The 26,065-nt window shown below is 39.0% G+C and overlaps 1 protein-coding gene across 1 annotated transcript; it reads left to right on the top strand.

The window, feature by feature from the left end:
* The first annotated feature begins 1,472 nt into the window (after window positions 1–1,472).
* Window positions 1,473–13,109, top strand: LOC129778449 (nonsense-mediated mRNA decay factor SMG8). The gene is made up of 5 exons (XM_055785344.1): window positions 1,473–1,635; window positions 1,699–1,837; window positions 1,892–2,728; window positions 11,305–11,406; window positions 11,468–13,109. The coding sequence occupies exons 1-5, from the start codon at window positions 1,586–1,588 to the stop codon at window positions 13,079–13,081; spliced, it is 2,742 nt and encodes a 913-aa protein (XP_055641319.1). The 5' UTR covers window positions 1,473–1,585; the 3' UTR covers window positions 13,082–13,109.
* Window positions 13,110–26,065: the final 12,956 nt, after the last annotated feature.

Here is a 26,065-nt window from a genome sequence, read left to right as displayed (position 1 = left end):
ACTGTTGACGTAACGTTGACGTTGTATGTGTAGCGCGCTTTTAAAAACATTTTTCACATATTTAATGATTATATACAGTGACTCAAGCTCGTAATCGTACTCCACCATGCAGATCTCTTTCTCTTCTTTTGGAAGTCGAAAACAAGCTTTCGGAACATTCTATTTAGATAAAGACATAGTGTCATATGAGAGTTAAAAGATTTGCTATCTGTTTCCAGAACATTGGTTTTGATTTCTCTAAGAATGGCGTATGTATGTGCTAATCTATGAAAATTGACTCAAACTCATATTCGTACACTGGTTGAAATCTCAACTCGTTTTCGAAGGCGTTGACCAATTTCAGAATTCCATCAATAGTATGGTATTCTTTGTTCATTGCAACTATCTTTAGTTGTTCTTAGCCGTTATCTACGATTTTTTTTTTGTTTTGAGCTATGGGTCATTGTCTTGACGAAACTTGAACCCTCGATTCCATCCCATTTTGTTGGCCTTTTGCTTCGTATTTTCCTTCAGGATTATTATTTTTCAAACATTCTGATCCATTACACCGTCAATAAAACCAAATTGAGCAAAACAGTTTGTAATGTGCCTAGGAAGGGCAATTTCAATGCCCGAGCACAGAGGGACAAACTGTTTCTCAGCAAAAAAATCAGTAACTCCAGTTTAGCTTTTTCAAGCAGCATGAAATACATAAAATACTGATATGATGTTATTTCCGTGGATGGGTTCAAATTTCTTTTTTTTTAATTCCTTTTTGGCTCTGATGGTTATCATTTCGTATGGAGGAAGCCAAACGATGAATCGAACGTAAAAAAATCTGAAAGCAACGTTTAAGATGAAATGGTATGATGGTGCATGTATAGGGGATTTGGTTTTCATCGATGGTGTATTGGAACAGAATGTTCACTTGAAAATCCTGAAGGAAAATATGAAGCAAATGTCAACAAAATGAGATGGAATCAAGGATTCAAGTTTTACCAAGACAACGAGCCAGAGCACAAGGCATGTAAAGTTCGCACATGGTTACATTTCAATTGTTCAACAGTTATTGATATTCCTTCACAGTCTCCCGACATCAATCCAAGTAAAAAACTATGAGAGTTATCTGTGTAGCAAATTCATAAACCATCAAATTTCAAAAATAACGATTTTAAGAACCACTTAATGAAAAAAATGATAAATATCCTTCCGAATACACCAAAAAAACTCGTAGATAGAAAAAAAATAGCAAACCTTTTATCTCTCATATGACACTATGCTTTACCCAAACAGAATGTTCCGAGAGCTTGTTTTCGACTTTCAAAAGAAGGGAAAAGAGATCTGCATGGTGGAGTATGATTACGAGTTTGAATCACTGTATCTGAGTGTAGATCCAATTGGTAGTCTATATTACAAAATTCTCACATTAGTGTAATGGCAGAACTGGACACTTTTTTTCCAAAAAGAAAAGAAAACAAGGGAATCAAAACAAAAACGATAAACATGATAGTTATTTGTTTATCCTAGCATTTTCCTCTTATTTTAATTTTTTGAAGCCTAAAAAATTAAAAAAACACGGTCGATTGATCGGTCAACTATCACAAAAATGAACCCAATTAACAGTTTCACGTATCCGGATATTCCAAAGGATTTGAGGTAAATCGCATTGCTATTATTTACTCGTATGTTTCATGATATTTTCGTTTCGCCGGTTCCCAGTAAATATCTTTTGAGGGATAACAAACAAATGATTGTGGTCGGGGTGATTGGGAAATCATCCACTCCAGATGGGAATAAACTGGCTAGTTTCAACATTCTGAACGTCCATCCCGCCCTAACCGATTCGAAGTGTTTTGATGTAATTTTCGCGAATGATGCTATCGACACAACTTTTGATAAAATTTCTTTACAGGGGCGGATAAAGTTTTACTTCGAAACCAACGGAGATATTCTTTTCTTGCATTTTGAAACTACGTACGACCAGTACGTTATGGCTGATCTACTGGAAAAGGCTTGTGAGTCTGGGATACAGGATCATTTCATCAATTTCAATAGCAATGTTCGAACGCGTTTCGCTCGTATGTTGCTATTCGCCATTCAGGTATGCCACATAATTGTGATGGTAGAGCCCTCGACAGTATTCGACACAAGCTATTTGTCGATATTCAAATCGTTGAAAATTATACGCGAAAAATATGTTTTGAAGTTTCTGCCCAAACTGCTGAGAAACTCCACTATTGCCAACTACATGGGCAAAGAGGCAAGATTGTGCAGCCCGAGGTTCCTATTTTACTTCGATTGTATCGAAGACATTGCGCCGGAAGACTTGGAAAAGCTGGATAGTTTGGAGTGTTCCATCGAGGAAGATATTTACAAAATGCTGCGAAATGAATTCATTATCACGAATAACAGTGCGATGTCATTGTTTTCCATACAGCGAAACAAAAAGTATGTCTTTTTTAACTGCGAGAAAAAGGGAAAGTCAGATCCATTGATTGATACGATCGACTGGTTGATGCAATGTCTGGAGAAACCCAATGGACAGCAAGAAAAGGATGACGAGGATCTATTGAATCGTTTAAGGCCATATGAAGGTTATGGGATGTCGGCGTGGAGCGTTGGTGCGAATCAGCAAACCAAACCCAATGATAGATGTATTTTGAAGCTGTTGAAAGAACATGTTGCTGAAGCTTTTGAGCATGGATTTGATGATAGTATTTCAAAATATAGAGGAAAAAGTCACTTTGTTGTAAGTTGTTAAGGTTTTCTTGACGTAGGACTACGTCTCTCATTTCTGTACTGGGGTTGTAATTTCAAAGCTTCGAAAACGAGAGCGTTACACTTGGAGTGCAAAGATTATGAAAGTTAATACCTTTTTGCCGGCTGAACGAAGTGGTATGATAATCACTTCAATCAAAAAATAAAATATCCAAGAGTTATATGCTTGCTACTTATTGATCAAAAAACTTGTTTCAATAGCTTAAATATTGCTTTGAAAACAGACTATTCTGCCTTCTACGCACAGTTGTCCCATGTTGCAAAATCAACAACTGAGATGTTTTTATGAGCAGTAAACTATTGTCTAATGAAATGTGAAAAGTTCCTCTCACTTGAATCAATCAATCCTGATTACGGGTTTAAAAATTCATGGTTGGAAAGTAATGCTTAGAATATAAACATAGGACGATTGAACCTTTTGAAAGATTATGAAAAAAACATGGTTTTATGAAGAAGAGAGTGATCTGCAACAACTTAGCAGAATACACTGCGTATCACAACTATGAAACCACTGATTTTTTCTGAGTTTCCAGAGATATGTAAGAAGTCGGTTGAATTGAAATATATAGTGTAGGATATAACAACTATCTTCATTTAAAAGACTGGTCATTTGAACTTTATTGTTGTGTTCAGGCGCGAAACATTCAAAAAACTAAAATTCCAGTGTTTCATAACTATAGAACCAGATAAAAAAGATGGTAATTTGGCATCAATGCATAAAATCCGGTAAGCAAATGCGTGGTTAAATGAAAATGGGTTTCAGATTCTGGACTGGTAATCTTGTTTACCAGGTCAAAACCCTATCAAGAACTTACGAGGAATAATAGATGAAGCTTACAAGCAGTATGAGTGATTTGAAGAACTTAAACGAGAAGTATCTTCTACGTAGAACGAGATACACGCTACAACATGGCACAGCTTGGTCGAAACCACCCCGAATGGGTTATTTGAACTAATTGAGAACTAAAAATGACCTACGAATTAGAAACTTATTGTAATTCATGTAAAATTGACGTTAATTCTATAAGTGAGTGAGGTTTTTTCCATCTAGTTCTATAGTTATGAAACACTAAAAAGAAATTAGTGCATTAGCCCTGCTGAAAGCGTGACATGAAATTTTTGTACTTGAACCGATTCATTTATTATGGATCCACAAAAAATACATGGTGGGACAGTTATGCCTAGAATATCAACATGGGACAATTGAGCTTGCAATCACCAGGAATTGTTTATTAGATGTTGAGTGTCAAAGAACAAATTGTAGAGCGGTTAGAGAGCTTCAATAGAAACAATCTAGTTTAATATAATATTTTTAGGATAAAATTAATAATAACACATTAAAAACTATTAGCTTTCAAGTTTTTCACCTCCAAAAGGTTATTAAAATCTACTAACTCAGATGTTCCAATACTACATCTTGTACTAAATTTTCTCATCTTTCAAATGAAAGCAACAGAATCGTCTTCCGTAGCGTATTTTTAATGTAGAACCAGTTTGAGGCAACAGAGTCCGAAACAAAAAAAAGTTCTATAACTCTGTAATTGTTAAAATTCAAACATATGCGTAGAAGCATTTTTTCATCAAATGTGATCGCCTATCGCCTCATGAGAGAATCTGGATACAATTTTTTTTTCATGTGAGAATGGTATTTTCTGACTTTATGGGGATGAAAGCGTGACATTTCTATTTTATAATCAAAAAACAAAAAAAAAAATACATGCAAAAAAACGTAAAAAAATTTTTTTCTTCGACTCGATTATATACTATATACAGCGAAAGAAAAACAGAATACATACAGTTGAGTCCGTCCTGTATCACGTATGTATGCATCGATGTTTGAGTTCAACGTTTGTATCGTACATGGAAATTACTCACACGTGTAAAATAGCATGCAGTGTGTGTGCGCTATTTTCTAATAGTAACGCGAATACCTTCATAGCATACCTGATAACTGTCTAAGTTCGTTGGTTTGAGTTCACGATGAGTAGACAATAAACCGTCCATTAATGGGATAACTATTTTTTTGCATCAGGAATCAAGTTTTCGTTCCTTTCATATGGACGTAAAAATAAGATTGCGTACGCGGGTATAAAATAAGTGTCAGAGGGAATTGGAAGTGTGGATTGAAGTCAGTTGAAGAAGAGGCAGACTTGTATTCATTGGTCGAGTCAGTTAGAATAACCACTGACCTGACTAGTTCATCAGTCATCCTCGCTAGCCAACGTTAGTCATTTCATTTTCTAGTCAATTCACTTTTTGTTAACAGTGACTGCCGAAGCAGTTCTAGTCGAAGCGAAGCTACTGAGGGTAGAGTCGGTCTTCATTTTTCACCATATATCTCAAAATTAGGATTAGTTGTATTTTTTTCAAAGAAAACCTTAAAAAAGTTGTTGTTAGAAAAACTTTTCCCTGTAAAAGTGCCCATCTTCCGATGTATGGAAATTGTAAGGGCTATTCATATCATTTTTTTAAAAAAAAATGTTTTCGAGAAAAATAAATTTTAATTTAAAAAAAAAATTTTTTTCAGTAAAATATGTTTTCAAAAAAAATTGGTATGGAAATTTAAATAATTTCCTACATTTCATCCTTTGACTCGAATTTTGTAGGTATTATAGTTTTTGAGTTACAATTGTTTGTAGAAAGCCAAGAATTTTTGTTTTGGTTCTTTTAAAAAAGTAGTCCAATTCTTTTTTGAATATTTCAAGTAGGCAAGATTGCTTAAAAGACCCATTTACACCCACAACGTTTCGCTGCTATCTGAGATGGTGCTGCCAACGGCCAGTCGAGTTGGCATGAAATTCGTCTATTGTGTATTTCTAGGCATTATTGGTGCTTATTTAAAGTAAAAAGATATATAATTAAATGAAAAAACTCCAGAAAATATTGTTATTCGACTTCATTCAGTTTCAATAGTCATTTAATTCAGTCTCCTCTAAATTTAATTATTGACTCTCGGTCTGTGAGTCCGTATGCTTGGGTATAGGAGGGTTAATTAGAGGAAAATCATAGGTCGTACTATCCGGCCGAATACCGAATAGTGACATACTGTTCGGTCGGATACCGGAAATTTGAAAAAATCAATAATTTCTCATTAACAAGACTACCGAAAGGAGCTGAAAGATAAACTCTAGCAAACCTTGCCAATTGAGGGTACTGCTTAGAGTTTGATGACCACCATGTTTTCGCATAACAGTTGAATTCGTTAGTAATGGATTTGTTTTAAATGGAAACTGAATATGATTTTCATTTGCCAATTCGTTGAAACAGTCCAAAAAGTGTCGTCAGCTTCGCGTGTAATGTTTTATTCAATTTCGTCTCATTTGCTTTGTTTAATTTGATTGGTGGTGTGATTGGTTTGATTGGTGACGTAGTACTTTTTATTCAACTAGTATTATAATTATTTCAATGTAATAGAAAATTCTTAACAGAAAAAAATTAATCTGTTAAATTTTCCTTGCAGAAAACTTGATACCCTATTAGGGAATATTTATTTTATACGGAAAATTCAATCATAGTACATTATTTTTATGTACAGCACTCCATAATTTTTTTTATCCAGCCATCCGGCCTCGAAGCTTGCGGGATATTTGGTATCCGATATTCGGCCATACTACTATCCGTTTCATTACTGATAAAAACTGTCTATTGGAAGTATTCGCCCTTATTATGTAAATTGAATCGAACGGTCAATTCGATCCCTATAACTATCACGCCGTGGAAATTTTCGTATTTTGTAATTCGATAGAATCTTATCAAATCGAGTTTTTTCTCGAACGTCATGTGTTGCGAATTACATATTTTGAAACGTAGCCGAAAGGTTTCCCAAAGCAAAATATCGGGAATGAAACAAGCACACCAAATAGCTCGAAAAATTATCCCGACTGTGTCTATAACAGTAAAATACACCCATACCTCGTTATACGGCCGCTCTTTATACGGCATTTTGCTATAACGACCCTCTTCAATTAAGACATGTTTTCGATTTACGGCCTAGAATGATTCGCTATAACGGCACAACAACTTTCATTCGATGTGGGTATACAGCCATTATGTTTATTAAAAAAGACTGGCTTGATTTAATTTTATATGTTGATCATCTAAATCGGTCCAGTAGTTCAAACGATTATGTAGAGCCCTGGTTTTTACCCATGCTTGAGGAGAGACCAAACTAATTATTTTTGTAATACATGGGAAAAATAGGACTGCATTTTGGGGACTGTTTCGAATAATATCATACGAAGGAGAATTATAGTATATATTTTTCATATGAAAACAACACTTAAAGTGACACATTATTGGGTTAAGGGAGTAGTACACTATGGAAATTTGAAAAAAATTAAAACCAAATCTGGCCTAAAATGTTCTCTGAGATGTTAACTTTACTGTAGTTTTCGTCCCAGGTTTGTCCGATGTTTTTATCCAAAATATATATTTTTATTAAGGCTCATATGAAGTCAGCCTAACGGAATCGGGAGTTCAATATTTCGACAATGTTTGCTTACAACTATGTTAGTAATATGTATCCGATTACTTGTGGTTGGCTAGAGGTTAATATTACAAATGTTCTCATAATTGGGATGTAGCAGTCTTCAATGCTCTGTACGTGTGCCCGACACGGGATACTCTCTATTGGGACGCACTGACCATTAATCAGCAACGCCCCCCTGGTCTGTACCCCATATCTAGCGTGGTGCGTCTTTCTCGACTCGAGGAATCCAGGATAGAATGGTCACTAGCCGGCAGAATCATCAGTTCGTGTAGAGTTGCCAGAGCGATACAATCCTCAGCTCTTGGTGAATGATCAGTGGGCTGCACAACCTTCGGCCCATGTATCTGTAAAGAATATGTGTATGTATTGCCGCGACTAAGTAAAAGTTTATCGATCGGATAGGGGGGATATGATACAGAGATACAACGGAGGAAACATCATTAAACGTTGACATCGGTGTTTCTGAGGAACAGGTATAGATGGAGCAGAAGATCAAGATCACGGCTACCTAAGATATCCCGGACGGGGATATCCGATTGTCTGCCTTGTGCCCTCAATGTTCAAGAGAGTTGAGATCGGGCAGCATGGAACCGGATACACGACCAGACAACATGCTCGATGTCGTGGTAGCCATCGCCACAATCACAAAGATTGTTTGCTACGATCCCAATGCGATAAAGATGCGCGTTTAGGTTGTAGTGATTGGACATAAGCCGAGATATCACGCGAATGAAATCACGACCTACAACGACCGAACTATCTTCACTCCACATGCGCTACCAACTTACGAGTGTGTGCTGACGAGGAATGTGAAAAATTTCGTTATAAGCAATTTGCCTTTCAAAAAGTGTGCCTTCTGAAGCACCAACTTTAACTAGCGAGTCCGCTTTCTCATTCCCCGGAATCGAGCAATGAGAGGGAACCCATGCTAAGGTAATCTTGAATAATTTTTCGACCAAAACACTCAATAGATGTCTTATTCTTTCATTGAGCGGATTGCCTCTATTGATCTGAGACTGTCTGAAAAAATAAAATAATGGTCGATGGGCATTGTTTCAATGATCCCTAGTGCGTAGTATATCGCACCCAGTTCAGCGACATACACGGAACAAGGATCTTTGAGTTTGAAAGATTCACTGGAATTTTCATTGAAGATGCCGAAGCCAGTGGACCCGTTTATGTATGAACCGTGAGTAAAGAACATTTTATCAGATCTAACTTTCCCATATTCTGCCGAAAATATCAGCGGAATAGAATCGCAGCGTAGATTATCTGGGATTCCATGGATTTTTTGTCGCATGGACAGATAAAAAATGACAGAGGAATTGCAAATCGCGTAATTTCGAGCAAATCGTGTAAAAATCGCGTAGTTTCGAGCAAATTGCGTCAAAAAGATGACCCCATCACCGGCGCGCGCTCATTATTTGTGCTGAGTATTTACGAGGAGGAATCCATTCCTTCTTTGAGCGTTAATAATTCTGGTCCGGCCCAACGAAATGTCATGGTAATCATTTTATACAAAAAATTAAATGTCCAAGAGTTATATGCTTGCTACTTATTGTCTCGAAAAATTGTTTCAATAGCTTGAAAATTGATTTTAAAATGATATTGTAATCACACAAATCCTTATATAAACTGGTGTCCGCTCGGAAATCCACCGAGATCGTCGTTTGATGTTGTAGAAAGCGGTCACGGTTTGCTGACGAGCGTCGAACGACAATGAAGTGTCTTTATCAAGGCAGATGGAGAAGGAGTTTGGATTGCGTTGTCACCGTAGGCCCTGCCCCTCATTTTATTGACTTTCATGAATCTCAGCAATAACATTTTATTGAATGGTTTTTATAGCTGTTTCGATGATGTTGTCTGGCATCAGTGTCGAAAAAATAACGATGCGTTCACCAATACAAACAAGACCATTATGGAAAATTCTAGATCAACATGTCAAAAGGGTCTATTTTCTTTGATCGATTCTCTTCATCTACATTCTCTTTCATTAATAACTCAGCAGTAACAGGATTTCCTGATGTGTTCGACGACAAGCAGTGTGAAAGGGGACCTCGTTTATCAAACCACATGGCAAAACTGGAGCAAAATCTGTATAAAAGGCCGTGGTTATCGAAAGAGAAAGACGGCAAAGAGAATCGATGAAAGAAGATAGACCCTTTTGACATGTTGATCTAGAATTGAAAAATGAAAATTTAGCTTTCAGAGCATTAGCTCGAGTTTTCTGACGTTTTTCATTATACATTGCGACGACAGATGAAAATTTAATATATTGTGAGTAATCAAGTAAAGTTTGGTTGATCATTTTCGATCATTTTCTTCACACTGTTTCGCCATATTATTGATTTTCGGGCGAGGGGTGATAGAAACGAGCGCCATTGTGGCAGCCTTTTGTGGCTTCCTTCCACCTTCACCTTAAGAAAGACAATTCTCGCGTAACTTTTGAAAAGGTCCAATGTAACATTTTCGCCAACTCGAGAAAATCGTAGTTGAAGACCCGAACATTATTTCGCGAATTGTCTTAAAAGCTATCAATCTTTATCACTGTTTTCACCACTAGCTGTCAAGAATAACTTCGTAAAACCAATCGTAACTATTGTTCCGTGATTTGAGATTAAGGTTGGTGCCTCGGAGCGAAAAATGTTACATTGGACGTTTTGACTGCCCGCGTTTGCACATTGGACATATTACGTTGCACTATAAAAATTTGAAACTAACTAATAAACAACAATCCAAATATCAGCATTTCGTTCTAAAGACTGATTATTATTGTTATCACTCGTTGAATTGCACTGAAATCGATAACAACACCTATAAGAAACAAATTCCAAAACGACCGAAGTACGACTGCGAGTTGTTTTGACTGCTTTGTTACTTCGGACGTTTCAGCCGTCGGAGGAAAGTGGCGTCCGAAGTAACAGCCGGGTGCTTAAAATTCGAATCTGCACATTGGATATTTTTTGTATCGGCGACAAAAAGATGAAGAAGATAGATACGTGAACGATTGTTTTTGTAATACATTCAATGATTGAAAACTAACAGCGTGCATCCATTAACTCGATTTGTTTACATTTGTTACATAGGACCTTTTCAAAAGTTACGCGAGAATTCATTCTCGCTCAACGCTCGCCGGCAAACGTTGTTTACTTGCAATTTCTCAAACGGGAAGTGGGTATTGTGAGGAAGGGTAGAGCGGACGCAACATTTATGTAGACTGATTCTTCTTCTTCTTCTTGAATTATAGAGACTTTAAACTCTCTTGCCCCGTGGAAGAAAATTCTACTCCAAACTACTTCTTCGTTCGCCTTGAAAATGAAACTACATTTTCGTTCGACGCTCCTCAGCAACAACTGATTGAAAGCGACAGGTATTTTGTCTATTGGAAACAGTATACAAATTATTTCACACATAAAAGAGGGATGAGTTAGAGAATTAGTGACAAGCACTGTATTATGTATAGAACAAACATGAGGCAGCGGAGAATTAATTTTGCACCACTTTTACGTGATTGCTTCTTTTGCTGAATATTTGCCTTCGCCACATACAATTTGTTCGACGACGTTGTGCACAAAGCGTACAACAATCTTGCTTTGCCAGCCGTGTCTTGCATATTAATCATGAATGAGATAAAATTTCAAGCAGGTTCCCATATCCATTAGATTTTTCGTGATTTCAATAATTTGTTGTTGTTGTCTTGAATTATAGAGACTTAAAAATTCTGCAGTTCCTTCGACTTTTTCAATTGCTCTCGAGGCATATAACTCGTAGACATTTTATCTAACGAATAAAGTAATAATCATGTTCATTCAGTCGACAGAGGTATTGAGGCTCAAAACTTTGTGCCTCCAACGTAATGGTCTTGTTTTCGAAACCCCCTTCCTCCAAATATTCATTCATCCATTCATTGAGAATTGATTCAGATGCAACTTCAAACAAATGATCACTAAATCAACGATAGTCCTACGTCAACCTTGCAGTTATACCACAGATATAACCTATTTTTAGTTTTTTTCCCTAGAAATATCGGCTAAATATTTTTACTACCTATTCTCAAGATTCCAGGGTTCAAAACATGGTTTGAAGGTTTTAAGCTGCTACATAAAATTTTCGTTGAAAATCCAGACAATCCGCGTTACGAACCAACTGACGTTGATTATGTATGGAATCCTTATACATTATATTCATATATGATAAAAAGTTCTAAATTTATACCCACAGAAAGCGTATCTGGAGAATTTCTATAGAATAATTGATATCGATGAATGCTTCTTCACCGAGATCTGCGAGCATGGCCTCGAGTTGGCTATGGTGAACTATAAGGAGATGCTGCCACATCATTACAGTGCGACGTTCCACGAGAAGAAATACCAACAGGCGCATGAAATGTACATGCAGTATGCACGAGGTCCCAGCGTAGAAACGTATGAGAAACGACTTAAGGCTTATTGTGATTCGATTTGGTTGAATGGAAGGCAGCAGTGCGAGTATCCTAGCTTACGGGGAAATCCATGCATTTTAGGCAAACATAAAGCCAATGATGCAACAGATCACTCGAGTGGAGTTGTGTTTGTTTCTGCATGCAATTGTGGTCGAACTCAAGGTCACCGGGAGGATCCTTATTCTATTAAGCAGGCTAATTTGGAATATTACCAGCTCATCGCGAAAAGTTGTAACAATTGTAATGCACTGGAAAGAATAATATTCCCGGTGTTTGAACCATCCGGCAACGATTTCAAAGCCGCTGAGTTCGTGAGTAAAAATCTTTCGAATCTAATGTCATTTGAAAACTCCAATAAGACGCCAGAAGGTAACACGAATCCACCGATGACAAATGACGACTCGCCCCATCTATCAGGCAGCCAGAAAAGCCAGAACAGTGCCTCTAGCCTAACCTTCAGCGTAGACGACAAGGAAGGCGATAAGAATCATCGTTCCGAAACATTCGAGAGCCAATCGGGAGAAGAGGAACCATTCGAGCGAGAAACGGTCAATGAAATAGTGATTAAAGTCGGAGAACATTCAGAGGCTACAGAGCGGGAGAAGGCTATACATAGGCAACCTTCGACAACAGAATATCTCCCTGGCATGTTGCATGCAGCTAGCCCAGCAGGACTTTTGCCACAATTTCCATCGTGGTCTTTGGTCTGTTTGGGACCGAGTTCTATCTACACTCATAACAGTGGTATTCCTGAACACATCCAGAGTGGTTTCCTTTCGGGTGCAAATTTTTTACTTCCCTGGGACGTAAGTGTCCGGCTTGAACATGCCCAATCTTGGGCAGCTTCGTACGAGAAGATCAGAAACCGAAAGAAAAATGTTTCCCAAAACAAACCATCCGACACTAGTAACAACTTCACTCTGAAGATATTTATTGGCACTGAGTACGAATGTCTACGTGGTCATCGTTTCATTATGAGCGGTCCGGATACGGTTCTTCGAGGCGGTGCCGGTATCGTACGAGACAGCGGTAGCAAAGTTGTTTTCAACGATATGCCAATTTATTTTCCTTGTCCATGTCGTAACTCGAATGTCGCTCAGTTGATGCGTATTCACATTGTAACACCCAAAGCGCCGGTGAATGTTATCATAGAACCGAAGGTAAAAATCAACCAAAATGGTACGGAAAATAGTGTAACATTCACTACGGGTTTGTCGGAACCCATCAAACTGAGTCAAAGCGCATATTGGGTTCTACGTTTACCCTTCATCTATGAAGGCGACAACGGTCCGTTGAGACCACCAATTGAGGTAGATCCTGCTAATGCCGCTTTGAATGGTGCTTTGTTGGCTGGAATGTATGGAATCAGGGAAAGCGAATTCTGTGAGGAATAAGATGCTTACACATTGTATTAAAATAAATAAGTTTATAATACAAATTGCTCGGTACTTAATTGAATAGTTGAACATATCACACCCGTCACGGTCCTATTTGAATCTGCTGCAAAGTATCAGTCGAGAATAAAGAGAATTCATCGGTTTCATCGTCACCTCGATGTACCAAATGCGGAAAGGTTGATCATCCAGAAGAAAAATGTTTACATACCGTTGGAACCGCACAAAAACCAGCAGTATATGTAAATATATATATGTATATATATATATATATATATATATATATATATATATATATATATATATATATATATATATATATATATATATATATATATATATATATGTATATATATATATATATATATATATATATATATATATATATATATATATATATATATATATATATATATACATATATATATTTACATATACTGCTGGTTTTTGTGTATATATATATATATATGTATATATGTATATGTAAAGCGAAACAGCCATTCCATGCCAAACCGATATAGTGGTTCTCAGATTTTCATCAAAAGTGGTAATTTTGTTCTTCATCGCTAAACATTTGATCCGTATCTTTTTTATTAGGGTGCCTATTTCCATTAGGGTGGCCCGAAAAATCAATTTTTTCCCAAAAATGACTTTTTTTTAAATTCATAACCTTTGAACCACTGAACCGATTTAGATGACCGATATATCAAATTGAAGCCAATGAGCTAGCCTTTAATTATTTAACTAGGAAATGGATGGATAGAAATGGATTTTATTTCCATAATTATTGATTATAGTGGTTTTTTTAATTGTTTTCATGGCTTTAGACTTGAAGGCGCTATATTTTTTTATATTTTTCTTGAAAGCTTTTTTACATTTTTACTACTTTTTACATAACATATCTCGATTTCAGAGATGCTAGTTTTTCAGTTTTTGAGATATGATTTTTCAAAGTCAATCGATGGTTCGAAAAAACAAATTTTCCCCATTTTTTCAACCACCACGTTCGTCCTCGTTCGAAAGACTTTGGGAAGCCCGTGTGAAGTCAGCGAAAAACCACCTCAACCGTGTGACGATCGACATCCTTCTCACACAAGAAGAGATGACAACCATCATTATTCAAAACGAGGCTTGCCTAAATTCACGCCCTCTTACTCCAATTTCTTAACTTACATTTCAAGGGGGCGGCATGTTCGATCACACCGTGCAACAGCAAACCTACGTGCGACGAATAAACGATGATGATGAAACTTATTATAAATACGACGATGACAACAACGATTACGATTACGATCACCAAAACAAAATAAAATGAAATGTAAAAATAATACATGCACAACCCTATTCACACACGCTAACATTACATGTGACAGCAACACTGGCAACATACCGAACATGAATGTCAAAACCCGTAGCCAGCATAGAAAATCATGAGCATAGAAATCATAACGTAAAATTAAAAATGAAGTGCTCCGCGCGATTCTCCAACAGTGATTTTAATTTCAATTCGCCAAAAAAGCTTCCGGATGGGTATCCAAACATCGCTTTCCAAAGGAAACTATCCAACTTAATCAAATATTACAAATATGACTCCGAACATTAAACAATACGCGAGCCCTGTTTTATGCTACCTACGCTCAATTTGCATTGGCTGGGATAGAGTTACAAAGCCCCGGTTTTTTTCTACTGATCATCGTGTTAGTTTTTTCTATCGAATAGAAGCAAGATGAAAATACATCAGTTCGAACGTTTCTTAATTGGCGCTTCAGAAACAATTAGTTCGTTTTCCACCGTCTACATCATTTTGTTTCGTCGGCCGTATCACCGACCAGTTGGAACCCATCGTGGGACGCGGACAACGCCAGCTTCGGAGCGTACAGACTGTGCACGTCTCTGTTATATTGCAGCACGGTCGTCCCGACCCGCACTACCATAAAAATTTTATTAAATTTATCTTTTTTTTTGTAATGTATGGTCGTCGTGATCCACGTGCTCATCATTATCTTTCTGTCCTCCATTTGGTCGTCCCGAGCCGTACTTATCTTTGCGGTCGTCACTATTCGCAAATCATTTTACTTCCATTTTCACACAGCACGGTCGTCCCGATCCGCACTCTTATCATTAACATTTCTTCATGCCGTCGTCCCGATTCGCGCTTATCCACTTTTATTCTACCGTTTCATCATACGGTCGTTCTGATCCGTACAATGCCCGATTTATCAATTTTAACCTTGCTATATTTAAAAAAAAGGACATACCGTTATTAGCAATTCGTTCGTTTTCCTTGTGTACCTTTAGAGTAGTGCTCATCAACCCGTAATCTTGAATTTCAATGCGTTACTGCGAAGTAATATGTATTTTTTTTATTAATTCGTTTATTTTTGCAGGTCAGTAACTTAAGTTTAAAGGAGCCGAATTCTTAAACATAATTTTAAAAGTATATATATATATAAACAATTTTCTTACATCTATGGTTAGTAAGGTGGAAAACCGATTACTCGCGGTGTACTCGAGTTTAGAAGGGTGACATATTTTTAGGAGAAGGATGGGGTATAAAGGGTGTGTCACATCAAATTGCATCACGGAAAAAACGCTGTAGAAATTCGCCCAGTAGACCGATCCTTTTGAAATTTTTAGACAGTAAAATAAAAACTATTAAACAACTTTTGGCATTTTCTTTTTATTCATACTTCGAGCCCAAGCCCGTATGCTCGCACCTTCCTCTTTACCCCGTCCATAAGGTTGTAGTTTTTTTTTTGTCAGGTTGTAGTTTTTTTTTGAACAGAAATCCATTTTCTCTTGAAGTCCGCCTCCGATTAGACAACTTTTGGGTTCTTCCGGAGGGCCTGCTTCATAATCGCCCAATATTTCTCTATTGGGCGAAGCTCCGGCGCGTTGGGCGGGTTCATTTCCTTTGGCACGAAGGTGACCCCGTTGGCTTCGTACCACTCCAACACGTCCTTTGAATAGTGGCACGAAGCGAGATCCGGCCAGAAGATGGTCGGGCCCTCGTGTTGCTTCAATAGTGGTAGTAAGCGCTTCTGTAGGCACTCCTTAAGGTAAACCTGCCCGTTTACCGTGCCGGTCATCACGAAGGGGGCGCTCCGCTTTCCGCAAGAGCAGATCGCTTGCCACAATGTACTTTTTGGCAAAATTAGATAGTTTCTGCTTGCGAATCTCCTCCGGAACGCTGAATTTGTCCTCTGCGGAGAAGAACAACAGGCCCGGCAGCTGACGAAAGTCCGCTTTGACGTAGGTTTCGTCGTCCATTACCAGGCAATGCGGCTTCGTCAGCATTTCGGTGTACAGCTTCCGGGCTCGCGTCTTCCCCACCATGTTTTGCCTTTCGTCGCGATTAAGAGCCTTCTGAACCTTGTATGTACGCAGGCCCTCCCGCTGCTTGGTCCGCTGGACGAATGAACTTGACAAATTCAGCTTATTGACGACATCCCGGACCGAACTTCTCGGATCACGTCTAAACTGCTTAACTACGCGCTTGTGATCTTTTTCACTGACGGAGCATCCATTTTTGCCGTTCTTCACCTTCCGGTCGATGGTTAGGTTCTCGAAGTATCGTTTTAGTACTCTGCTGACCGTGGATTGGACGATTCCCAGCATCTTACCGATGTCCCGATGTGACAACTCCGGATTCTCGAAATGAGTGCACAGGATTAATTCACGACGCTCTTTTTCGTTCGACGACATTTTTCCAAATTTACGAAAAATTGACAGTGAAGCATGGCCAACGTGATCTATACACTCTTATCTGATTATAAGCGAAAGCTGAAGATATAATTCCTAAAAATTAAATTTCTACAGCGTTTTTTCCGTGATGCAATTTGATGTGACACACCCTTTAAGGAAACTGTAACAATGTTGATGAACACTCAATTCTTAAATCTGTTCGTATATCTATAGTGTTTTTACATTTCAACTTATTCTACTATTTATAGCAAGGGGGCGAATTACCCGCAAAGGAAGGAAAGGAGGGTATAAGGACATAGGGACAATCACACACGAAGATCGATAGCTTTAAGGAAAACATATATATGGGACATGTAATCAAGGTCCAACCGAGCCAACACATCTCTCACCGGCACATTGGGCTGTCTTCCTCGGGCCCGAAGAGAGTTTTCTAAATTCGATCTGGCGACCAGATACACCTCGCACGACCAAACAACGTGCTCGATGTCGCGATAACCTTGGCCACAAACACAGAGATTGCTGCTGGCAAGATTGAAACGAAAGAGTAGTGCATCTAAAGAACAGTGATTGGACATGAGTCGGGAGAAGGTGCGAATAAATTCCCGACTCAATTCCAGACTTTTGAACCACGGATTGAGGCTAACCTTAGGGATAATCGAGTGAAACCAACGGCCCAATTCATCTTCATTCCACTTGCGTTGCCAGTTAGCGATGGTATTTTTGCGGACTAAAGAATAAAATTCATTGAAGGCGATTTGACGCTGATAAATATCGCCTTCAATTGCACCTACTTTTGCTAATGAGTCAGTCCTCTCATTACCCGGAATTGTCACTCAAAATTTTTCGTATTCTCTCAAGGAAGTACGGCGAGTGCTTTTCCGGCCTCACTGAACGGATAGCTTCGACAGAACTAAGACTATCCGTTACAATGTAATAGTGTTCAACAGGTCGTGATGCGACGCTGTACAGCGCCCAATGAATTGCTGCCAATTCAGCAATATACACTGAGCAAGGATTCTGAAGATTGTGTGAGGTGCTAAAAAATTCGTTGAAAACTCCAAATTCTGTAGACTCATTTATAGTGGACCCATCAGTAAGTACATTTATCACCCCTATATTTTTCATCGAAGATCGTTGGAGCGATCCTCGATCGTTGGTAATCTGAATATCCATGGATATCTTGCTTCATGAACAGATCAAAATGCACAGAGGAATTGATGTAGTCAGGGAAACAAACACGGTTGGGAATATACGAAGAAGGATCAACCTGCATGGAGATGAATTCATGATATGAACTCATGAATCCGGAGTGAAAATTTAGCTCGATCAGCTGCTCAAAATTTCCGATCACCAATGGGTTCATGACCTTACACCGGATGAAGAACCGAAGAGATAATAAATTGAAGCGATCTTTTAGTGGGAGTAGGCCTGCCAAAACCTCGAGACTCATGGTATGCGTTGAGGGCATACATCCCAACGCGATACGGAGACAAAGATACTGAATTCGCTCGAGTTTAATGAGGTGTGTTTTGGCAGCTGATTGAAAACAGAAACTGCCATACTCCATCACTGAGAGAATAGTTGTTCGATACAACATTATAAGATCTTCGGGATGGGCTCCCCACCAGGTGCCGGTAATTGTACGGAGAAAGTTTATTCTTTGTTGGCATTTTTTACTCAGATACCTAATATGGGCCCCCCAAGTACATTTGGAGTCGAACCAGACTCCAAGATACTTGAATGACATAGCATGAGTGATCGGTTTACCCAAAAGTTGAAGCTTTGGTTTTGCTGGTCTATGCTTCCTAGAAAAAACCACCATCTCTGTTTTCTCCGTGGAGAATTCGATCCCTAGCCCAATGGCCCAGGTTGAAAAATTGTTCAAAGTATCTTGTAAGGGTCCTTGCAGGTCGGATTCGTTTGATCCTACGACAGACACCACTCCATCATCTGCAAGTTGTCTTAGGCTGCAATTTTGTGTAAGGCAATTGTCGATGTCGCTTACATAGAAGTTGTACAAAAGGGGGCTTAAACATGAGCCCTGGGGGAGGCCCATGTAAGAGAACCGACTTACTGCCGAATCTCCGTGAGAAAAGTTCAAATGTTTCTCACAAAGCAAGTTATATAACATATTATTCAATAGAGGCGGCAGACCCCGAGAGTGTAATTTGTTTGACAAAACCTCTATTGAAACAGAATCAAAGGCCCCCTTTATGTCCCAGAATACTGAAGCCATTTGTTTTTTTTTCGGCGTAAGCTATTTGAATTTCTGAAGAAAGCAACGCAAGACAATCATTCGTCCCCTTGCCCCTGCGGAACCCATATTGTGTATCTGAGAGTAGGACATTCGTTTCAACCCAACGATCAAGGCGAAACAAGATCATTTTCTCCAACAATTTCCGTATACAAGACAGCATTGCTATTGGGCGGTACGAATTGAAGTCGGACGCGGGTTTTCCGGGTTTTTTAATAGCTGTAACTCGCACTTGTCTCCAATCATCTGGAACAATATTATGCTCCAGAAACTGATTGAATAAATTCAACAAGCGATGTTTCGCCACATCAGGGAGGTTTTTCAGCAAGTTGAACTTAATTCTATCCGATCCCGGAGCAGAATTGTTACAAGAAAGGAGAGCAAGAGAGAATTCTACCATCGAAAACTCGGAATCAAGATCATACCTATCTTGTGGTATACCTCGAACAATTTTTTGCACAGGTGCGGAATCAGGACAAACCTTCCGTGCAAAATTAAAAATCCATCGATGTGAATATTCCTCGCTTTCATTCGATGAAGAGCGATTTCTCATGTTTCGAGCCACTTTCCATAATTTTTTCATTGACGTTTCTCGTGATAAACGTCTCACGAAATTTCGCCAATAAGCACGTTTTTTCCCTTTGATCAAATTTTTGAACTGATTCTCAAGGGCTAAATACGTTTGAAAATTTTCAGGGGTTCCACGTTTCCGAAAAGCTTTAAATGCATTCGATTTATCCTGATAAAGCTTGGAACATTGGCTATCCCACCATGGATTGGGAGGCCTTCGACGAATAGTGGAGCCTGGGATGGGTTTCGTTTGAGCGCGAACCGCGCTGTCATATATCAAACGAGAAATGAAGTTATACTCCTCCAATGGAGGCAAACCATCTCTGGAATTGATGGCTAGAGCAATCGCGTCCACATATTTTTTCCAGTCAATGTGTCTTGTGAGGTCATATGCCATGTTTATAGATTCAGAAGAATTCGACCCAATGGTGATGGAAATTTTGATTGGCAAGTGATCACTACCGTTGAGGTCCTGGATTACATTCCACTTGCAATCTAATGATAGTGAATTCGAGCAAAGCGAGAGGTCAAGAGCACTTGGTTTAGCAGGAGGTTTAGGTACACGTGTTGTTTCCCCAGTGTTTAAAACGGTCATATTGAAGCTGTTACAAAGGTCATATATCAACAATGAACGATTGTCATCGTACTGTTCCCCCAGGCAGTTCCGTAAGAGTTGAAGTCTCCCAAGATCAATTGTGGCTCAGGAAGGAGTGAGCACATGTCAGCAAGTTGCTTGCGGCAAAACGCAGCTCTCGGAGGCCAATACAAGCTGACAATACAGAGGTCTTTGCCTCTGATGTTTGCATGACAAGCAACAGCTTCGATCCCTCCAATAGGTGGAAGGTCAATTCGAAAAAATGAGTGGCACTTATTGATCCCCAATAGCACCCCTCCGTATCTGTCATCACGGTCCAAGCATATAATATTAAAATCGTGGAAAGAGAGATCATTTTGAGAAGAGAGCCAAGTTTCGAACAGAGCAAAAACATCACAGTTGAAGTTATGAATTAAAAATTTGAACGTATCCAATTTAGGTATAAGACTACGAAAATTCCACTGTAAAACAGTGATATCTCCGACCTCTCTATTTGAATTAGACATCAAGAGAGATACTCATTGCAAGGAGGGGCCATGTTTGCATCAATTGTTGCAGAATTGTCTTTAATACTGGAATCATTGAGATGACAATGGTTCTGATGGAGTCGGAAACATTAAATTTTGATCCACAAGGTCAGTCAACTTTATATATCCCGATTGGGAAGTTGAGCTGGACGGACAAATAGGGACAGTTTGGGTTTTTGATGTCCCCTCGAGTGCTGGGTCGTTCGAAGGTGAACTATTCCCACGGAAGCCAGGAGGAACCTGATTTGGCTTGTCCGCTGCACTCGATTTTTTAGGCAAGCTAACAGGGGTTTTCACCGGGGGGACTTGTTCTTGAAATTTGGGAGTGGTCACATTTTTGCGCCGGGAATTCCCTTTGAAAATACACGGTGTGCCCCCGCTAGCTGTGTCCGCTTCCATTTCGTCAACTGGCAACGTGGAAAAGGTATTGTGTGTCGATATTGATTGTTGTTGTTGTTGGGCCAGTGGAGAAGCGCCCTTCAAAATTTCCGCAAAAGTACGCTTCGAGCGTTCCTTTAAAGAGCGCTTCTGTTTCTCCCAGCGACTCTTGTAAGTTTCACAAGCTGAGAGCACATGTGGAGTCCCCCCACAATATGGACACTTATGCTCAGTCGCACTGCAAGATTCGCCCACATGTTGCTCTCCGCAAGTTGCACAGCGCTCCTTGTTGCCACAATAAGCTGAAGTGTGGCCGACTGACTTGCATTTTTGGCAAGTCATGGGCTTTGGCACGAAGAGTCGCACCGGTAGCCTCAATTTGTCCACCATAACGTAGTCCGGGAGAGCGGAACCAGCAAAAGTTACTCTAAACGAATCGGACGGCGTGAATTTTGTTATTTCCTTTTCTTGGGAGACTTTACCGAGTTGGCGACAGTCCAAGATTATGACTTTCGCCGAAGGGAGCTTCTTGAACTTGCCAACTCCTTCACTTCTAATTATTTTGCACGTCAGACCCGTTTCAGTTATCACCCCCCCGATTTCTACGTCATTGGAGGGAATCCATACGCGATATTCGAGGATGAAATGCTTATCAGCAACAATCTCGTTTGCATCCTTCCGTTCAGACACGACAACTCGTAATTTGTTCGGTCTGACCTTGAAAATTTCTTCTACGGAAGTGTATCTGGTCAGATCTTTCATGATCTGAATCACGTTAAGGCCTTTTCCATTTGGTTTTGGCCGGAAGAAAACATCCCACGGGCCAGTTCCAGGTGCATCTTCTGGATAGACTCTGATACGTGGAACGGAGACAACAGAGGGAGAAGACGAGGACGAGAATTGAATTGTAACGGTAATATCAGAAGGAGGAAGCGAAACCGAGGAAGGGGGAGGGAGAGTGGGAGTATTGGAGGGCTGAGGAGGGAGAGTGGGAGAATCGGAAAGTTGGGGAGGGAGACTTGCGAGTTTTTTCGAGGGGGGCTTAGTAGGGTGAGTTGACTCGTCCCCGGAAGAGTTATCGCGTTTGAGAGCTCTTCCTGTTTCCTTTTTCATACATAAGGGGGAGTCACTTGTTTCCATGTCGGAGATCTCCATATAAGGAGACTCCCCACCACCCTCTGCCATTACGTGGAACTTTAATTCTAATTATGATTTTTGTATATAATATATAGAAAATCATAATGAAATAAAAATAATGAAAAAAAAACTATCTTATAATTAATTTTATATGACTATATCTAAATTTGCACACAGTGCGTATGATTCAATGACTGCTTCCGCTGACCACGCTCTCCACACTATCGTCAGTGTATTGGTGTCGAACGGGCAATCAATGCCGATGCACGAACAAAAGATGACAGCGCTCGCTGTGGAATAATTTCTCCTCTCGTTGACTTAGATTTGCTTGCGCACTTATTCACGAATGTGGTCCGGTGCACGCAGTCGGGGCGCGTTTTCGCTTTCGTGTACGGAACGCACCACTGGCTAACTCCAAGTAAAGGCCGTTTTATATTATCCAGCACGTAGCGTAAACGGCACGTACCGACACCGGCAGACAAATACACGATGTATTCATATCATCAGGCATGGCAACTTCTCTGTACGGACCGGCAGGGCAGACGGAGCGAAGAAATGCTACTGGTGATTGAACCGATGTCGTAACGAAGAGCGACGAACGCACCCATACCACGAACTTCGACGTTTGATTTGTATGTATGGTGCCACTCGCCCATTTAGTTCGTGCCCGGCACCGGCAAAATATTCTTTTCGAGAATTCCTTCATGCATTTGTCTGAAACGTGCTGTGTATGCCCGGAGCCGTTCCGCATATGTACGAATACACATTTGAAACACACGCAACAATATTTGTCTTGCATGAAACGTGCCGTGCCGGTTACTCTACGTGCCTGATAATATAATATTACCTTAATATGTATTAATGCAATGGATTTACAAGACTGATGTGCATCAGTAAGGTAAATGATTTTGGTTCGTCCAGTCGAAAACACGATCATGGTTTGTCCACTGTTTTGAATGCTCTACACCTTTGTCAAATCAGGTATTCTAATGTTTCAAAACATATAAATGAAATAGTCTTTTCCATGATTTACAGTAGTTTTATAGTATATTTTTTACGGATTCACATGTTTCAAAGAATGATAAAATACACTTTCTATTGATTTCAATGCGTCCCTCATTCGAGCTAACTTTTCATCGATCACCAGATGATTATTTCGCACGTATTCGGACCTTTTCTGGATTATAACACTCACAAATATTGTAAACGCCAAACCAGGACTAACGTCCAGGAAGGTTCTACTGTGTATTTGGTGAAACTTGAAAGTAATAATTTATTATGAGTTGCTTCCGTATGGGCATACACTAAATTCATTCTCTACTGTCAACAACTGGACAGTTTGAAGCTGGCGATTGACCATAAACGGCAAGGATTGGCCAACAGAAGAGGTGCTGTGTTCCATCAGGACAAGGCAAGGCCACACGCATCTGTCGTGACTCACCAGAAACTCCGGGAGCTTGGTTGTGAAGTTTTAAAGCATCCATCATATAGTTCGGACCTGACACCAAGCGATTTTTCTTTTTTTCTCTTATTGCAAAACATCCTGGGTGATAAGAAATTGGGATCAAGAAAAGATTGTGAAAATCGATTACTAGAAATTTTCGCCAATAATGACCAAGACTTCTATGAGTGAGACATTATGAAGCTACCTTTAGAATGGCAACAAATTTCACAACAAAACGGTACATATTTGATCCAAATCGGACAATTCGAAGCATATTAAACGAAGTGTCGAATTTCACACAACTATAATGAATTTCTTCTTCCCCAATTCTCTCCCATCAAGTTTCCGAAGAAGGTCCTTCTGTGACTGACAACCAACGAGAAAGGAATGTCCAAGTCGCTTTTATTTCTTTCTGGACTTGCGGTGATTGGGGATATATACAGTACAAAGTACCTGTCGAATGTTGCCACCTTAATATATAAGTATCACGCTGAGGAGGGTGCGGCAATGGCCTGACTTGACCTCGGTTCATTATGTCAGGAGGACACTGGAGGAGATAGACCGGCTGACAATAAAAAATGTACCGAGAACCGCCAACGGGCCCCAGCTGCGACCGATTGAATATCTTTGGGCTAACCTCCAATAATTTCATGGCCAAAATGGAGGATACGCAGACCGCGGAGTCGGAGGAAATTTGGTCCTTTATTTTAATGCTACGTTATATTTCAAGTAATCAACTGTTGTGGCTGTGCAACAGACTATTGAATGATTTTTAAATTATTTTTTCGTCATTAACTCAGGAAAAACTGCTAATGGTCGTATTATTTTGAAAAGGCGTTTATCCGAAAAAAATATTTTAAAGAATCAGTAAATAAATTAATTCTTGAGGTAAAATGCCTTTTTTAAAAGTACATTTAATTTACCACTGAAGAAAAGGCCGGAAAAATATAAATCTTCCATGTATCTTCAAATATATGGGTGGTCTTATCATTATAACTGTATAAAAGCAGGCACAATGTCATGGTTTCGCAGGCGACCGAATAACCTAAACAGCTTTAGCACAACGATAGATTTAATATACACTCGACAAAAAAATTAGAGGAACAGAATGCGAAGTCGGAAACTTTAAGTGATTTTTGACATGCTGTAACTTCGTGAAAAATAAACGCATATCGATGGGAGACGCATCATTTTGAAGCTACAACTTTCAGGTATTAGAATATTTTTCGTACATATTTTTATCTTGGTGTGTGTAGGTGAAGTGGACAACAATATCGGGAAGAAACGAAAAATCGATTTTTCTTTATTTTTTCAAGAATATTCTGGACTAACAATTTTTTTTGCCAACCAACTCAATAGCAAATCCAATTAACCTCATCAATCAGCTTTTTTTTTGTTTCAAGAACGTTCCTTCCCACACAGAGATATTTCAGTTTGAATGAAAAATCACCCCTTCGTCTTTGATGATGAATAATTCAACAAACAACCATCGCACCGCAAATCATAAGGCAGTTTTGAAAACTCCAATAAATTCTGCACAAGGATAATTTGTTACTTTAACGAAAAAAAAGTCTGTTATTTTTTTTGAATCGATTTAAAAAAAGTGCCAAAAAAAAAAAGGATTTTCATAGTGCTTTACAAAATTCACTGTAGTTCTGCAAATATCGCAGTAAGTTCTAATGTTTGCAGGCAAATTTTTAGCCTAGTGTATTCCCTAAACATCTGTGAATGTTTCATATTGATACGTTCAGCCGTTTTTTCTAGCCGATTTTTCAAAGTTTGGAATAAATTAGAGGAGCATTTAATCGCAAATCAGAAGTACAAAATCCTACGCGACTCTCAGAATGAACCATTCGTAATTTTCGTTTTCATGCACAAATTATCATTGTGCAGAATTTATTGGAGTTTTCAAAACTGCCTTATGATTTCCGGTGCGATGGTTGTTTGTTGAACTATTCATCATCAAAGACGAAGGAGTGATTTTTCATTCAAACTGAAATATCTCTGTGTGGGAAGGTCCTATAGGAACGTTCTTGAAACCAAAAAAAAGCTGATTGATGAGGTTAATTGGATTTGCTATTGAGTTGGTTGGCAAAAAAAATTGTTAGTCCAGAATATTCTTGAAAAAATAAAGAAAAATCGATTTTTCGTTTCTTCCCGATATTGTTGTCCACTTCACCTACACACACCAAGATAAAAATATGTACGAAAAATATTCTAATACCTGAAAGTTGTAGCTTCAAAATGATGCGTCTCCCATCGATATGCGTTTATTTTTCACGAAGTTACAGCATGTCAAAAATCACTTAAAATTTCCGACTTCGCATTCTGTTCCTCTAATTTTTTTGTCGAGTGTATAATTCTGAAATGGAAA

The sequence above is a fragment of the Toxorhynchites rutilus genome, chromosome 3 (assembly GCF_029784135.1).
Source record: "Toxorhynchites rutilus septentrionalis strain SRP chromosome 3, ASM2978413v1, whole genome shotgun sequence".
Lineage (NCBI taxonomy): Eukaryota > Metazoa > Arthropoda > Insecta > Diptera > Culicidae > Toxorhynchites > Toxorhynchites rutilus.
This window is presented reverse-complemented; position numbering and strand designations above follow the sequence as displayed.

Coding starts and splice junctions, on each gene's coding strand:
- LOC129778449 (XM_055785344.1), top strand. CDS start 1,586: ATGAACCCAATTAACAGTTTCACGTATCCGGATATTCCAAAGGATTTG. Junction 1,636..1,698: donor GATATTCCAAAGGATTTGAG/GTAAATCGCATT, acceptor GCCGGTTCCCAG/TAAATATCTTTTGAGGGATA. Junction 11,407..11,467: donor AACCAACTGACGTTGATTAT/GTATGGAATCCT, acceptor TTATACCCACAG/AAAGCGTATCTGGAGAATTT.